At 49.1% G+C, this 17,076-nt stretch overlaps 1 protein-coding gene across 1 annotated transcript; it reads left to right on the plus strand.

Moving 5' to 3' along the window:
• The first annotated feature begins 314 nt into the window (after positions 1 to 314).
• ZNF469 (zinc finger protein 469) lies at positions 315 to 15,081 on the plus strand. Its single transcript, XM_067539975.1, has one exon. The coding sequence runs from the start codon at positions 315 to 317 to the stop codon at positions 13,506 to 13,508; it is 13,194 nt and encodes a 4,397-aa protein (XP_067396076.1). The 3' UTR covers positions 13,509 to 15,081.
• Positions 15,082 to 17,076: the final 1,995 nt, after the last annotated feature.

The raw sequence follows: 17,076 nt of genomic DNA on the forward strand, positions 1-17,076 counted from the left end.
ATCCAGCCCCCTTCTGAGCTGTAGCTTTCTCTTGCTCCGTGATGTTAGACAAGCCCATGTCCTCTGTCCTCTTTAGACTCACTGGGTTTTTCTCTATCGTAGGTCCCATCTGGAAGTATGAGGCGAATCCCAGTTGCTCTTTACAAGCAAGACCTGCCTGGTAACCAGGACAGAAGTGAGAGTGGGGTACCACTGCCCTTTTAACCAATGCTCATCCTAGCTGCCTAAGAACGAGAGACCATGCCCGTGAAGGAAGGATCTAATCCCATAGATCCAAGGGAAACAAGTGCCTTCTAGGCCTGCTCCTCGGTATCATGACAGGAGAGACCCAGCATATTTATGCCATCAATGATACTGAGTCCAGCGCCAAAGATCAAGACAAAGACTTTGCCTTTGAACATTTCACTGAGAAAGATGGGGGGGAGTTTAACAGCAGCTTGCTGGACACCTCGGAGCCGTGTTTGCACAACGGGACCGAGAGCAGGTCCCACTTTCCCAGCGTCAAGGACAAAGAACCCCACAGCCAACGGGAAGCTGTGATCAGGCCACAACAAGCGGGCAAGATCGACTTCAAGTCCCTCCACAACAAGCCCAAGTTTTCCAGCGATGGCCTGTGGAGCAGCATCAAGGGGAACCCGCAGTCTCCCACGGGGAAGAGCCGAGTGAGGGATAAGAACAGACGGTCTGGGAAAGGGGAGCGCAGCCACCACCAGCTCTACCGGCTCAGTATTACCAACGCTCGGTCAAACCCCACCATCGGGATCGCCTACCCGCAGCAGAAGGTCACCCCGCCCAAGAAGCTAGAAGTCAGCCGAGGACCCATCTCGGGAAGCTACCGATTCCATGTGCCCAGCATCCCCGAGAGGGAGGCGGAACTCCAGCAAGAGGACCTGAGCTTCACCCAGTGCTTCCCCGAGGCCTCCTCCAGCCTTACCTCCGCCAACTATACCTCACACCCGCCAGCTGCCGCACGCCAGAACCACAGCGGGAAAGGACAGCCGCCGGCTGGCCTTCCCCACAAAAGCCCCGGCACCAACGGGCAATTACACTATTTGGAGTTCCAGGCAAATGGGACTAAGTCCTGGCCTTCACCGGAAAAAAGCTTCCCGGGTGCGAACTATGGGGTCTCTGCTCAGAAACCGTGCCCCTTCCCCGAGAGCGGCAAAGCCAGCACGCACTGCCTGGGCTCTTTGCCATTTCAATACCCCTTCCAGCCACTGCTCGATGAAGCACAGGATCCTTTCCAGGATGACACGAGCAGCCAAGATTATATGGATGTTTCACTGGCAACTAACCAAGTGACTCATGGTGCTTTTGGCTTCCTTTCATCCTCCAGGGACTGGCAAGAGAAGACTCTGAGCAACGGCTCCTACGACAATGTAGCCCCAGAAGGCAGGACGTATGGCCTCTCTTCTCAGCCAGCTCATTTCCTACATTCACCAGCCCCGGGGGTCCAGCAGCAGTCCCCCCTGCCTTGCTACAAAGGAAGGAATGAGCACTGTGGTGACCTCAATGGTGCTATCTCTTCTTCTGGTGCTATCAACCAAACTCCAAGCACTTTCCAAGAAAACCAATCCGTTTTCCCACCTAGTTTACACGCTACAAGTATGCCAAAGACAGTGAGTAAGGGGCCGTCTTCACTGAAAGACAATGGACCTAGTCAAAGGATACTGACCCACGGTAGCTCTCTTCGAAGGAATATGCCACAGAACTCTCTACCCCAAGTGCACTTTCAGAATAAAGTTTATTGCGGCTCCCCGGCGAGCAGTGTAAGCACAGGATCAGTGCCTTTTGAGAAAAGTGTTCCCACTACAGATCAAGCCCACCCCAGGCTCTTGCAAACCTGGGAGGGAGCCAATAAGACGTTTTCTCCAATGGATCAGAATTCAGCACCTTATTCAAACCCCGTTGGAAGCCAGTTCTCATTCGAGTGCCAGTCCAGCCCCGAGCAGAGGCAACACATGCCGAAAAACTCCAGGATGCCTTGGCAGCAAATACACCTCACTTCTGCAATGCCCAGCCAGAACAGGATCGAGCTATCCAGACAGCTCACCAGCCAGAAATTCCCATTCCCCCTCGGTGCCCCAGAATGGCAAGGGGGCAGCAATCTGCAGAATGGCCCCCCCAGGTACCACAGCAAAAAGCTCCTGGCAGGGGAGGGGCTCGTGGTGCAGAGGAGGGACCCTGCCCGGCAGAGCTGTGGCTCGACGAACGCTTTCTCCTGTGAAGGTGGGAAGGACGCCGGGTCTCCCGCATGTGACTCCAGGAGCAAGCCCCTCTTCTTCAGCGGGAACCAAACGGTGCCACCAGCCACCTCCAGGAACTCCCCCAATCCGACGCTGGCTCTGCCTCCATCAGCCCTGGTGGCAGCCTCGCCGTGCCCGTCTCCGCTCCCGTCGCCTGTCCCCAATGCCGCCTGCAGCAGCACGTGTTCCTCTCTCTCGCCTATGTCGAGCAGCCCGGCCAACCACAGCTTCGAAGACAGCCAGCTGCCTGCAGCGCTTACCCAGGCCCCCTTCTTTCACCACCCGGGCCACCCCACTGGCAGCAGTAAAGCCTTCCACCCCTCGGACCTGCTGAGCTCCAGCTCGCTGCACTACCACCCGTCGGACTCCATCAAGCCCTTCCCCTTCCCCCTGGATGCGCCGAAGGATGAGCACCTTCTCAAATGCCTCCCCGAGGCCCAGTTCCACAAGCCGAACGTCGACATGGCCAAGGGCTGCCTGGATGGCTTCAAGGGGGAGCCGCCTCCCCCGCCTTACTCCTCCCATCACCTGCTGGCAAACTCGCTGAGCAGCGCCAGCCTTGACCAGCTGGATGTGCTCCTGACCTGCAGGCAGTGTGACCAGAACTACAGGAACCTCTCCTCCTTCCTGGAGCACCGCCAGTTCTGCGGCTCCCACGCCACTTTCCAGGGCGAGATGAAAGATGCTCCCAGGGGGACCGACGTCAGGAAGCAGCTCCCTCCAGAGTCCACGAAGCATGCCCAAGCCAGGCCAGGGCCATCTCTTTCTCCCGACACCCATTCCCACCTGCTTGCGTTAAACAAGCCCGTCAATTTCCTGTTAGACGAGGAAGGCAAAGGGGAGGTAAAGGAGGACCCGCTGAAAGGTAATATATTTAATGGCCTAACCACAAATTCCTTGCCGCTTACTGCTTCCGACTTAGAAATCGATGAAGCCAAGCTGGATAGTCTGATCACAGAAGCGTTGAATGGGCTGGGGTATCAGTCCGATAACCCTGAGATCGACAGTAGCTTCATAGATGTGTTTGCCGATGAGGAACTCACGTCGGTGAAGGGCACCGGCAACGGGGTGGCGTACAAGGTGAAGGATGGCCCAGCTTTGGAGAACAAACTGAAGCATGCAGGGAAGGATGAGAAGCCAGTGAATCAGTTGAAAGCCATCTATCACTATGAAGAGGATCATCCCAGTGGAGAGCAGGCTAAGAGCAGAACGTCAGGGACGCAGCACGTTCCTAAGGGGAGACTGGCAGGCAAGTTCACAGACCAGGGGAACAAGAGGCTGGAGAAATCCAGTATCAAGGAGCTGGCTCGGAGCAAGGCTGCAGATCAGGCGATGAATGATGAAGTCCAGCCTGACAAGAATGTCAAGCTAAAGGTGGGGAGGAAAGGTGGCAGTAGCTCGGTTACTCCAGTGACTATAACCAGCCCCGACTCCGATAAAAAACAGCCCAGAATCATTAGTCAGGATGCTCATCTGACGAGCGAAATCAGGCCGAGTTCTCCCACCCCCAGCCCTGCCACTAAGAACTCCAGGCTGCCGAGGTTCTCGATGAAGGATGTGAAAAAGCGGAAGCCGAGGAGCAGCACGTGGAGCAAGGAGCTCATTCATAAAATAGTGCAGCAGAAAAACAAGCTCCACAAACTGCACGTGAAGAGCGACAAGAACGTGCAGGCCTCGGCAGTCACCGAGAGGCTGCTGTCGGCAGCCCAGGACAGGAAATTCGGCGAGTACGACTACGTTTCAGATTCAGAGGACGAAGGCATGGGGTATGCCAAGCTGCACGGCAGAAAGAAGCTGGCGTTTAACGGGAGGCCCAAGCGCAGCTTTAGCAGGAAGCGCTCAGGGAGAGGTGAGGCAGGCAAAGAGAAGGAGCCAGCCAGGACCTATAGCCAGAAGAGAGACAGTCAAGAGCACAGCAGAGACCCAAGCAATGAGGCAATAAAGAAAGATGGCGCTGCAGCCAGAATCCGACGGCGAAGCAGCCGCTCGCCCACCGGCAGCAACCACAGCACTAGTCTGTCCAGTGAAACCGGCACTAGCCCCCCAAGCACTGAAAGGGTCGATTCTGACAACGAGAAGGAAAGCGTCCAGAACAGAAGATGCCCACGTAGCTCTGAGCAAATCACACCACTTCCAAGGAACCCCCCGATCCTCCCTGATAAAGAGACTCGAAAGCTGAGCGATAAAACCAAAGCAGGCTTTTCCAGAGGGACGAGGAGGTTTGGCTCAGCCAAATTTTTGCTGACCGGCTCCAAGACACATCAGAGCAATAAGTCACACATTTCTCCAGCAGCCAATATGAATGAGGAAAGCGCACCAGAAACCAAAGAAAAACAACATCACATCAAAGACACCTTCGGGAAGAGTCCCATCAGACTTTATTGCAAGGAAGATGAAGAAGAGCAGACAGGAGCCACCAGCCATGCAGCTGAGATAGCAAAACCAGTGCCAGAGGCTCAAGAATCCACTGATTTGACGATGAGCAGTCATAAGCGTCCGTTTGCTGTCTATACTGAGGACCCCCTCGCTTACCATACAGAAGCGTTCGTTCCTCCCTCTCACATTGGTGCTGATGCCAACGCTGCCAATGTGAGCACTACCTATTCCACAGCTGGCATCAGGTACTTAAAGGAACATGGACTTTGTGATGACCAGAAAGATTATGCTGCTCCAGTTGGCTGTTACAATGGGGATCCTGTTGGAATGATGCTAGCCATCAAAGGACCAGGTACCTATCTGAGCACTGATGACACACTTTATGACCACAAAGACCTGCCCAATCACTATGATCCTAACGTTTTCTCGAAGCCTCCCGCCATGGGGTCCTCGCACATTGACAATATGTACTTATGCCAGGAGGACATTAGCACCAGTTCATTTGAGCAGAAGCACTCTGATTTCACCCCCTTTGCATCAGAAAATCAGCAGACCAAAGTGTCTTCCCCGCTTAGTTTTGACTCCTCTTCAATATTTGGAGAGCTGCCCGTAGCCGAGTTTGATGCTCCATTATATGACAGCGTCTCCACAAGTAAGGACAATTATGTCACATTTGGCTGCAATCCACCCAGTAAAACAATGCCATTCGAGCAGCAGTATCCTCCGTTTCTGCAAGAGAAGGACTGGAGTTTAATGGAGGACGTGTCTCCAATTTTGTCGGAAGACATTGGTCAGTTTCATACCCTTTCGGTGGAAAAGCCATTAACTAAGAAATTTCCAGATGAGGGAGCCATAACAGCCAATCAAATGTCTTTGCCTTTGTCAGACAGGATTGGAGATTATAATGTAGCTTTTATGAGCAATATAGCAGATGATGAACTGGAGATCAAGCGATTAGTTACGGAACTGGAAAGTCAGCTGCAAACCAGCAAATTAAATAATGAGGCGTCCGGTGTCCATCAGAAATCTGAGCAACACATCGGTACACAGCTGAGAAAAGCAACTGACCAATTTTCATCTATACATATGAATCAAGAGACAGAGAATGAAAAGGGTTTGTTCTTGACAGATGCTCTTGAAAATACAAACCTTCTGTCCACAAAAGTCTGTGTGGGCCAAAGTATAGTGAACGAGAAGCCTACAGGTCCTAACATAGATGGCAACTTGAACCACCGGGATACTTGGCCTGGCCCAGTGGAGTTTAATTCTTTAGAATCAAGCATGTGTACACCAGCTGCTGAAGATTCAATCTCTGTAGATCATTTCTGCTCCAGAGGGACCTGTGAGCAGTTCCCAGAAGCTCTGAAGGATGGTGAAACTGCCAAGGAAAGTGACTCCAGAGAGATGGAGAATGACCCTCCCCAGGTTATTCCTGATTCATGCATGCCAGATAAATTAGAGGCGCCAATCTACACAGACCATATGATAAAAAGCCCTGCCATTGTTAATGATTCCATGTTCCCTAAAACTCTGGAGGCAGCTGAACTAAATAAACACAATATTTTGCCGTCCCTGCCAAGTAAACATGGAACTGATGGTTTTCCCGAGCCAGGGAAAATGGATAAAAATTTTGATGACCCTCCGGAACTGGAATCTTTCAGCAGCCGCGTTCTAAATCTGAAATCTGAATTTGGATTTCAGGAAGATCGGGTCCCCACCTTGGATCTCGCTTTATCATCTCATGCCAAAAATGACATGGACTCAGAAGAAAGACCTTCAGACAAAGCTGAGTCATCCAAAGTGCTAAAAAGCACAGTGAACTTAAAAGGTGATGACAATGGAGCTGCATTATTTGAAGAAACTGAAGAAAGTAAGGATCCTGCAGTCTACCAAACCCCAGGATCCAGTGGGAAGGCTAGCAACCGGAAAGCATTATTATTCAATATACTGAGTGTGTCCAAAGAGACAGACTGTGGTACAGAAAAAGTGCTTGCCTCCCAAGAGACTGCAGCAAACCCATTACAGCAACTCCAACTGTTCGTTGCCCGGACAGTCAAGAATAATGAAGAAGAGCTTATGATGCCTTGCTTCCCAATACTGCTCTCTGCCAACCCCCAACCTTCAAATGCCAATGTCCAGTCTGAGCAGGAAGAGGAAGGCATGGGCAGCTTGGAGGGTGAGAATTCAGCATGTTTTCATGCATGTGTTGAAGGAAATGTGCCCATGGAAGGAGAAGCAGAGATCCCAGCTACCACATCAGAAGCGACTGGAGTTTTTCCAGAGGCAGGTGAACAGCTGGAATCTTTCAGTGAAACAGACACCTACACTGCAGAGCAATCCACATTCGCGAACCATGAGCTGCACAATAATGTAACAGAGCTGCAGCACTTAGTAGATGAATGTTCAGAGACGAGTGACATTAATATCTGTGCAGATGGTGTACCACAAGAGCATAATAACCTCTCACCATGCAGCAGCGCAACGGTAACCCCATTGCTAGGGCAGGTAAAAAAAGCTGATCAGATTGTGAAGGAGCAGGAGCAAGATAAAAACAAAGCAACCTTGGCATTTAAAAACCACAGACAATCCTATGTAAGCCATAGTTTGTTTGAGAAAGATACATTAGGCAATGCACTGACAGAGACACTAAAAGTTAGCGATGCTGAATGTAGTTCTTGGTTGGATGAAGCTAGTCATGATGTGCAGTTGTCATGCACCTTAAAAACCAAACGCATAGGGTCAACCAATAAGCAGGTGGGATACAAGACACAGCCTCCTTGCAGTGTGTCTTTGGGTCTTGCTAGTTCTTTGAATCCTTCTGAAGATCTTCACCAGGAACATAATTTGTTGCATGAAACTAACACCTATTCAGTAAATGCTCAGATTCCTGAAGAAGGCAGTGGAAAGAAAAAGCAGGCCCTTGATGCAGTCCCCTGTAATGAGGACTCTCTGGCCAGTTTGCCTTTACAAACTAGCTTTTCTCACCACAAATATTTGCAGGACAGTAATAATGAAAATGTAGAATTCTCTGACTTCAGTGTGCAGCCATCTGAAGAAGATAAATACGGTGCCCCTTTGCTTAACACAGAGACTCAGTCAAGTTCATTTATTGTAAAAAGGTTCACCTCTGACTCTGCAAAAAATCGCATTTGCTGTCCCACCCAAAATCCTTTGGAGCAAGGAAAATGGAAAGACACACATGTATTTCCACCCACTCTTCAGTGTTGTGACACCACTGCTCCCACACCATTGGATGTAATTGGAAGCATTCATCATTGTCTTGCCGAAGACATTCTAAATAATTTTGGACAGTCTGAAAAAGAAGGGCTGGAAAGACCTCATGTTCAACAGTGCCCTGGTGACCTGACAGTTTCTGCTTTGGAGAGGGAAAGCCCCCAGAAATTGCAAATGAATGACTGTATTCTTTCCTGTGTGCCACCTTTTGATCAAAAAGACATTGGTGAAAGGCTGCCGGAAAGTACCTATGCTGAACAGTTATGCCCTCTTTATAAAGGAAATAAGACATGCACTATCAAAGACATGATTATTACTTCTCAGTCAATGCCTCTGAAGGATGTCCATGCTTGTCAACCCACACCAGAAACCAAAGATTACTCAACACAACCCACAAATCTTTTGCCAGTTGGAGAAAGAGACATAGAGGTAAACTTAAATCAAGAAAAAGAGCTTGAAAAGTGCCATTATAATGGAAATAAACATCAAAATGAGCCAGAGGCCTTGTGCAATAGCTTTGTCATTCAACAGATCTCAACTGTTGTAAGCACTGCTTTTGAAAGGACAGCAGATTCTGGCCCTGTTGATCAAGAGGTCCACCAGTTTACAGAGGTGCCACAGATGAGACCCAGTGACCCCTCCACAAATGTGGATAATAGAGAAAATAACTTAAAAGAAGCTGAATCTGTAAGTCATGGGGCTGAGAGTAATGGGGGATCCAGGAACTGTATGTTAAATAACTTGGACCAAGAAGAGGAGAGTGGCATGTATAAAAATTTCCCAAATGCATCCAGAAATGGGCATCCGAAAGAAAAGAAACAAAGTGGCCTCCAAGTCACTTGTGATATTTGTTCAGCATCTTTTAGATCCAAACCTGGACTGACCAGGCACAAAGCTGTAAAGCATCAGATGAAAAATGACAGCACATTGCTACCCAGCCAAACTTCAAAGTTCAGTTTGAATCTGCTGGAGAAAACATCTAAAATGTCCAAGAAAGTCTCTAGGAAAAGCATAAAGGCCACTGCCAAAGAGAAAGTGCCTAACTCACAAATGCCAACCAGCACCGTTGGACCCGTCTCCCAGAAAACCTGTGCAGGTCAAGAGAAGGAGCCCAATGCACAAATGCAAGAAGTAGTTAGCAGAGTGCTCAGTGACCTCAGCGTCATATCACTTGAAATGTCCCATCAGCTTCATCACACAGATATGCTGAGTAAAGAAACAAGGACAAAATCTCATAGCTCAGAGACAGGGGGATTGGATGAATCAGTGACAGAAGAACCCGGTGCTAGAGAGCAACCAAGCAAAGGGGGAAAAGGCAGAAGAAGCCAAAATAAAGATCCTGGGGGATTAAATAGAAATGTAGAGAAGAAACTAAGTAGAAAAGCAAGAAGAAGGAAAGTAAAGGTGTTTCCCAATGAAAGTGAAGTCAATGGATCATCTGATCTTGACAAGAATGCTATTGATGGTCCTTCCCATGTTGTTTCCAGCAGAATCAATTCCAGTCTGTCAAATGTGATTGAAGACCTGACTGAGCCAGGCAGCTGCATCTCAACAGAGGAACAAGACAGGCCGCGCTCACCCCAACAGTCTCACGCAGCAAAACAGTCACCTTGCCTAGTTACGCATCCAGAAGAAGTGGGTGATTGGGTAGTCTCTTGCAAGGAGACAGCCAGCCAGGAATCACTAAAGGTCTCAGTGGGCTGTCAAAACCAGATGGACGTTCCACGTCGAGGGGGAAAGGCACAGGCCAAAGAGAAATGGGCAAGTGGGCTGGTGAAGCAAGTGCAGAAGAGATTGAGCAAGGTATGCAAAGAACAGCACGATGATGATGATGGCACAAATGTGAAGGAACGCGAGACTGAAGAGAATGCCTTGGAAGAGAGCAATCATGGGAACCAGAGTAGTGCCTTCAGGCATCCCTTGAGTCCTGCCAGACCAGACCTGCCTTTAGAAAGCTGTGATTCTGAAACAGCCAACAAGGATCCCACTAAAGGCACGTTGGAAAATGCTTCTGAAGACAACCCTTGTTCTGCAGAGTCAAAGCCCTGGGGAAAGGGAGAGTTGCTACAGAGAAAAGAGTCCTGTGCTAGTGATGCAGCTGAGCCAGACCTGCAGAGCTTATTTGACGATGACATGACATTCTCACAGCTGTTTCCGAGGGACAATCAGTTCACCCAGAGGAAGTGCACACGTGTGTATGGGAAACGAACCAAGAAACCCAAACCTGTCACTGAGGCAAATGTCAGGCCGGTGGGTGCCATAGACCTCTTTCCCATCCGCCTGGCTTCTGACCTCAGTGAAACCAGCTCTTTTTGTGTCACCAGGGATGATCCTTGTGAATATGAAACTATCTCCATTGACGATGCCTTAATGCTAAACATGTGTCACGGCAGTAAGCCAAAGGGGTGTGATGCCATCTCTGACGCTTCTAAAAATATTGCACTACCACCAAATTATGAGACGACCAGCCAAGGGAAGGAGGTCATTGACCTGGAGGACGATAACATGTTAACCTTCCTATGCCAAAACAACCAGATGGAAAACATTCCAAACTTGAACGTTTGGGGAAGTCTTGAAAAGGAGGCAGAAAATGTTCCTGCTGATGAAATACTGTTCAAGACCCCTACAGAGCTTGAAAATGAACATTCAATAGCGGAAACTAGTCCAGAACCCCCAGAGCTGGAAGAGGAACCCTTCAACAGCAAGATAAATGAGGACCCAGGCTCCCCTGAGTATCACACAATTGACATCGAGATGTTGAATGCAAAGTTCAAGATGCAGGACATGTGCTTCTTCGGCACTTGCAAAGATAACCCTGGCCGTTTGGATGGAAGCATGATGAGTTTCAAGCAGAAGCCAAGTCAGCATAGCAAACACAGCAAAAATAAGCTAGAAGACGGGAAAGCGGGCAAAACTCGAAATGACATGAACATCAAGACCAAGGATAAACAGTACAAATGCAAAGTGTGTTTCCAGTGGTTTCTCACCTTAGGGGAACTGGACTTTCACAAACTCACTCATAACCCTTCTCCTCCACCTACCTGCTATATGTGTGTCCAGCGCAAATTCAGCTCAAGGGAGCAATTGAGGGACCATTTAAAAGAGAAGCACGCAAAAAACAAGGCTGGCCTGTGGGCCTGCGGGATGTGCCTGAAGGAGATTTCTGACGTCTGGATGTACAACGAGCATCTCAGAGAGCACGCCACACAGTTCGCTCGGAAAGGCCAGGCTCAGAAATCAGTGATGGGTCTGCCCACCTGCTTCAGTGAGGACAACGCTGCTGTCACTCACTTCCTGAACACCATCATGTATCGGAAACCCAGCAAGTCATCCAAGCAGGTGGATTCTTCCAGCAAACACCTTGCCAGCAAAGAGAACAAGAGCCTAAAAGAGCCACCCCCTGAACAAGAGGCAAAGGTAACTAAAGATGCCTTGGAAAGCAGTGTCAAAATTAAACCACCTTCCTCCATCTCCAGCTCTTCCAAAGGGTCTGCCAGTCCACCTCCAGACAATATGCAAAAAAGTGAAATCACTCAAAAAGCTGTCCCCATGCATCCGGACTGCAAAGATCCTTCCAGGGATTGCCATCACTGTGGGAAACAGTTCCCGAAGCCCTTCAAGCTCCAGCGTCACTTAGTGGTGCACAGCTTACAGAAGATTTATTTGTGCCACAAGTGCCCGATGTTCTACCAAGAAACCAAAGAGCTTCGAACCCACCTGAGCCAAGATCATGGGATAGCAGAGGAGCCGGAGATCAAGCACACCACGCTGTATGCATGTGAGCTCTGCGCGGACGTCATGCATGTCATCAAAAAGTCGTTCATATGCAGCATGTGCAACTACACCTTCTCGAAGAAAGAACAGTACGACAGGCACATGGAAAAGCACCTGGTGGGAAGCAACAAGACTTTCAAATTCAGAGGAGTCATGAGACCTGGCATCACCTCCAAAGATGGCAATGAGAAAATCAAAGAGGAAAGCTATCCAAAGGAGGACATGCCACCACGCAAGAAAAGGAAGATCAGACATCTTGGCGGCGTGACTCCACACCCCTCATCTGTGCGCTTTGACAGTAGTAATGATCAACGACTAGCCGACGAGCCTTTACCACCTCGTAGTGAGTTCTTCCCTGAAACAGCTAGTGACCCTGGAGCAACTTTGCCCCAAAACTCTGTGAAAACAGAAGACCTCGTGGGTGACTTCTCAGACCTCCTGGCTGAAATGGAAAAATCTCAGTTCAATGCCCTCCGCCCACCCCCTTGCCTGTCTCCTTCTCTGCCCCAGGCTGCTGTGAGTGATCCAGAGCTCAGTCACGTCACTGCACTTTCCATTGAAGAACTAGACAAAGGAGCCTTTGATGGGAAGCCTCTTCCTTTCCTGGACTCCTCTGAATTTACTGTGGACCTTGCTCATTTAGCTTGTAACCAGTCGACAGAGGGAAAGGTGTCTCTACCTCCTCTCACTGAGAAACATGGGCATGCAGATGGCCAAGAAGAACCAACCATTGGCAATCAAAGTGAACATGCGGTGGGGATATTGGACAATCCCATTTCACAAGAAGAGCCTGTCGACGAGATCCCTTTCCTCCAGCTAGCTAAGACCATCCCAGAACTTCCTGCATCAAAAATAGAGACCCTGCAGGCCAAGGACAATCAAAAAACATTGTGGAGCAACCTGAATGTAGATGATACAGCTTCTAGGGAAACTGCATCCAAGCCCAGTTATTCAGAGGCTGCTTTCCACTCTCTGCCTCTGAAGGACAAGACAGCGTCACCTGTTCTAAACAGGGCTGCCAAAGATTCAACCCCTCCGAAGAAAACCACAGGCAGTCCAGGCAGTGGTGAAACTCCCTCTGCTGCAGATGGTACCCTGGGCAGCACAGAGGAGATCCAGAAACCCTGCTCACTAAAAGAAAAAGTCGTGCCTGAGACAGGTGTCTGTGCCAAAGACAGCAATAACCATGCCAGTATCAGAGAAATAGGATGCAGTCAAAACAAACCCTTAAATCAACTCAAAGCTGAGGGAGTGGCCAACCCTGTGAAATACGGCCACTTGGATCCAGGTAAATCCTTGGACAAGCAGGTTCTGAACGGGACCAGCAAGCTTCACCCCAAGAAGCGAAAAGAGCACAAGTCTTCGAGTCACAAAGGCAACTCGGCCTCCAGGGAGAACATTGAGGGAGATGGAAAGAAGAAGAAAGCCCGAACATTGGTCCCTGGGAGGAGCAATGGGGCTGGCGAGTTCAAAAGAGCCGAATGGATTAACAACGAGGCTTCTGCCCTCTCCCCGGGGAGGAGGGAAACGCACTGCAACAAACTGATCCCCAAGCCCAGAATGACAGGAGTTGGAAACCATCTGAAAAAGATGGCTCTGGACACTTACAATCAGAAAAAGGTGACTAGTCGCCATTCCAATGGAGACCTGAAATGCAAGAAGGATATCCTGGGGAAAACCTTCCACCATCTCTTAGCCAAAGGCACGGCCCCATCCCTACACAGCTCTTTAAACAGGAACAGAACTGTCCAAGGTGCTAAACCTGCTGACTCTCACAATTACAGGACAGCTGAATCCCAGAACAATCTCTTAAGCCAACTGTTTGGGCAGAAATTAACGAGCTTTAAAATTCCTTTAAGAAGAGATACTTCAGAGTAATTTATGAAAGTGACTTATGGTGATCCTCAGCTGCTTTCATGGGGTTTGCAAGGGAAAAATTATCAAAGCATTAAATTCGTTTGTGTAGCGTGATTTTTCTGTCTAGTTTAAATGAACTTGCACTGCAGCCTCTGTGAAATAGTTTGCTTTGTGTCTACTAATCTACTTTAATTCACCTGATTTATCATGCAAATGCTGGAACTTTGATGTTGCTGATGATTTTCATGAACTGAAATTGTAATCGCTTTGGGCAGACTGAATCGTCAAGAGCAATTGCTTTATTGCAGAAGTGCTGAGGTTATAAGGATACTTGCAAATCTCAGACCCTTTTGAGACTGCTTCTGTGTTATCTTTGTACAAAGTACTTGAAGAGATGAACTTCATTCCATAGACGTCTTATTCATAAGGTGCAGTACACTGTAGAAAGCAATTTTTTAAAGATTTTGCACAAATAATCCTGTACAATTCATTAAATTGGGAACTGGCCTATGACATGATACAATTAAAAAAAATTAAATTAAGAATCAAGTGCCACATATTTTGAGAGCCATTCCTAAGAATTTGTTTCTACATTGCCAAGAAAATAATGAACTCACTGCATGCTGCGTGGGCCTATTATAGCATTTCAAATATTGATGCCATTATTTGACCACTGTAGATTATGTAAATACATGAAAAATGAGAATAATGCTAGCGAACTGCACCTTGATATTTGTGAGAAACTTTTTTTTTTCACGGATAAAACTGTGCCAACTCATCATACCAGAATAGTACTGTCCAAGTGACCATAATGGTATAACTTCTAAACTATCTTACTGTATTGACTTAGTAGCTATATAGGTATCAGCTTTTTACTATGCAGTTACTGGTGCTATTTTTATTTTGTAATGTGAATACAGACTTCCTTGATTTAAAAATAAAAGGGAACCGTTAGGAAGTAGCAGTGACCCTGTAAAAGAAATCAAAGCAGGAAAATAAAACTTTTAAAAACATCCTGTCTGCTGGTACTCCATAGTGTTAAAAAAGGTAATGTCATGTTATCGAGCAGGTATACAACTGAACTTTGAATCAGAAAGAAATCTCAGGTGCAAATGAGGACATGGAAGATACTTAAATACTATTGAAATACTCCCAAGTCAAGGAGGTGAAGTTATGCACTGATGTGATATGAACAAACAGAGTACTTTGCGTCTGTCCTGCAAAAAAAAAAAAAATTTTTAGTTTTAAAAGGAAAAAGAAGAGGCTTTAGCCTGTTAATATGTATCTTTACAGTCCTTTGTATTGTATAAAAAACTATTGTAGGTAATTTACCTTGGGTGCAATGTGTTATGTCAAAAGTTTTTATTTTGATATTGTGTCAGAGAGCAAAGAGAGAGCAGGAAATGCCTTTTTATTATGTCGTATGTTGCTATTAAAGTACCTCTTTAATATTGTTAAATAAAGTATGAGATGAAAATATGGGGCGGTACTGTAAAATCATACCTAATTAATCTTCTCAAATATATTCCAATATTTTCACAGAAACTCCCAGACTCTGTGGAATTTGTCAGATGTTTTTTCTTTCTTCGGTCTTCTTTCCCACACCGCATACACGCACCCAGGCCCCAGTTCTGCTGGAACTTGGAGGTTAGGTGACTTCTATCCATCTAAGGCACAGGGCCTGGCATCAAACACATTTGTGGGCCCCCCATGGGGGCAATGGGGCCTGGCGCAGGTGGGTGTGGGGATGCTATCGGTCCCTGAAGCGAGGGGCCAGCCGGGGGCAATGGGGCATGGCATGGCGGGGGCAGCTCCGCTCCGTCCCACCCTACCCAGCATGAGGGCACTGTTTACACACTGGCCCGCCCAGCCCTGCACTGCCAGTGCACACCCCTTCCCCTCAGGAATGAGCCTGTGCCGCATGCCACACCGCCCCCACACCCAGTGGCCCCCTACATAGAGACTCCCCACAGAGCACAGAGCCCGCCCCCCCAGACACCTCTCACAGACCCCTTTGTCCAGCACCCCCTGGACCCTTTATGCCCAGCCCCCCCCACCACACACCCCCACCACAATTGCACAGCACTGTGCACACCATCCCCCCCATGCCCAGCACCCCCCACAGATTACCCATTACCCAGCACCCCAAAACACACAAACCTCCCCCACCCCGTGGCCCCCCCCCACCCAGAGACCCACTCCCGCTTGCCCTGCCCCATGCCCGCACTCACCGGCCCTGCTGGGAGGTGACCGTATCCGCCGGGCTGAGCCGGTGGCGCGGCCGGGGCCAGCCCCAGGGCAAGGATTGCTCGGGCCCCTCAGGAGTGGCGCCATCAGCCAGGCCAGAGCGGGGCCTGCCCTTGCCGGCCTGCCTCAGGACCCAATTTGCCGGGTGGGGGGGCGGGCTCTGCTGCCTCCCGACACTGGCCGAGACCAGCCCAGCCTCCTCATCGGTCCCAGGCGGCTCGGCCCCGGGGAGGCAGGCTGAGTCCCACAGGTGGCAGGCAGCAGAGACCGCGTGGCACCATGATGGGCCCCTTCCGAGCTGTCCCAGGAAGCGGGCAGCGAGAACGCTGGCTGGTGAGGAGAGGCCCGGCGCGGCGCCTGGTGGCTGATTGATTGGCTGGAGATTCGTGGGGCAGGGTTCAGGAGCTACAAAATTTGCCCCAGCTGGGACACAGCGTTGCCGGGGAGCGTGACTCGGCCCTGAGGCCTGCTCTGGCTGTGTGATATACACCGGGCCAGAAGCTGAGCTCAGGGAGAGGCGGGGTGCTCGGGTTCAAAGCTGGAGGTCAGTGGGGACGCTTGCCTTAGACAGACGCCTGCTTCGGTGAGGAACGCCTGAGTGGAACCTCAGGGTTTAATTACGGCAACGCGTTGCTCTAACCCAGAACGATTCCGTCCCGCTGGAAAAGCTTGGTTTTCAGGGCGAGCCCCCAACTAGCCTGAAAATATTTCCTTTAGTTGGACAAACGCTTCTTCTCATTCTGGGGGGCTTTGCTTTAGCTGACAAGTGGTTACCTAAATTATTGCAGTTTTTATGGGACCTAAAATTAAAACGAAGGCTAGCTTTCCTACGTTTTAATGCTCCTGGGTCCTTTTTTTCCTGCCTCCTTCACCGTCATGGTTCCTGAGGCTACAGCCCACAGTTTACAAGCAATAAATCCCCGTGTGACATGGCTCCACTTCTCCAAGGTGGTTTACATACCCCTATCCATGCCCAGGGTATCCATGAATCCAGAAAGGCTCAACTAGGCCTGTGGTGTAGTGGCCATAGGAACCACTACACCAGAACTGATCACTGGTTCATTTAGTTTGAGCTCTTATTTCCAGCAATGGCAGATGCTTCAGGAAAAATCCCCCATAACGCACCTGTGTCTGAAATATCAGCGGGGACACAAAGGAATTTCTGCCTGACCCACAGCTTATGCCCTGAAATATGAGGATTTTGATAGCCTTTATCGTTTTCGTAGCTGGCAAAACTTGTTTAGATTAAATAAGTGAGGCCAGTGAACTTTTTTCTCATTATTTTGCACTTTCACGTGCCACTGCACTTTTAGTTGTACCAAGAAACTTAAATGCAGCAAGA

The sequence above is a fragment of the Emydura macquarii genome, unplaced genomic scaffold (assembly GCF_026122565.2).
Source record: "Emydura macquarii macquarii isolate MOO-44397 ecotype Brisbane River unplaced genomic scaffold, CSIRO-AGI_Emac_v2 contig_561, whole genome shotgun sequence".
Lineage (NCBI taxonomy): Eukaryota > Metazoa > Chordata > Testudines > Chelidae > Emydura > Emydura macquarii.

What these genes read in the sequence shown, in the direction of transcription:
- ZNF469 (XM_067539975.1), top strand. Translation starts at nt 315, where the DNA reads ATGACAGGAGAGACCCAGCATATTTATGCCATCAATGATACTGAGTCC.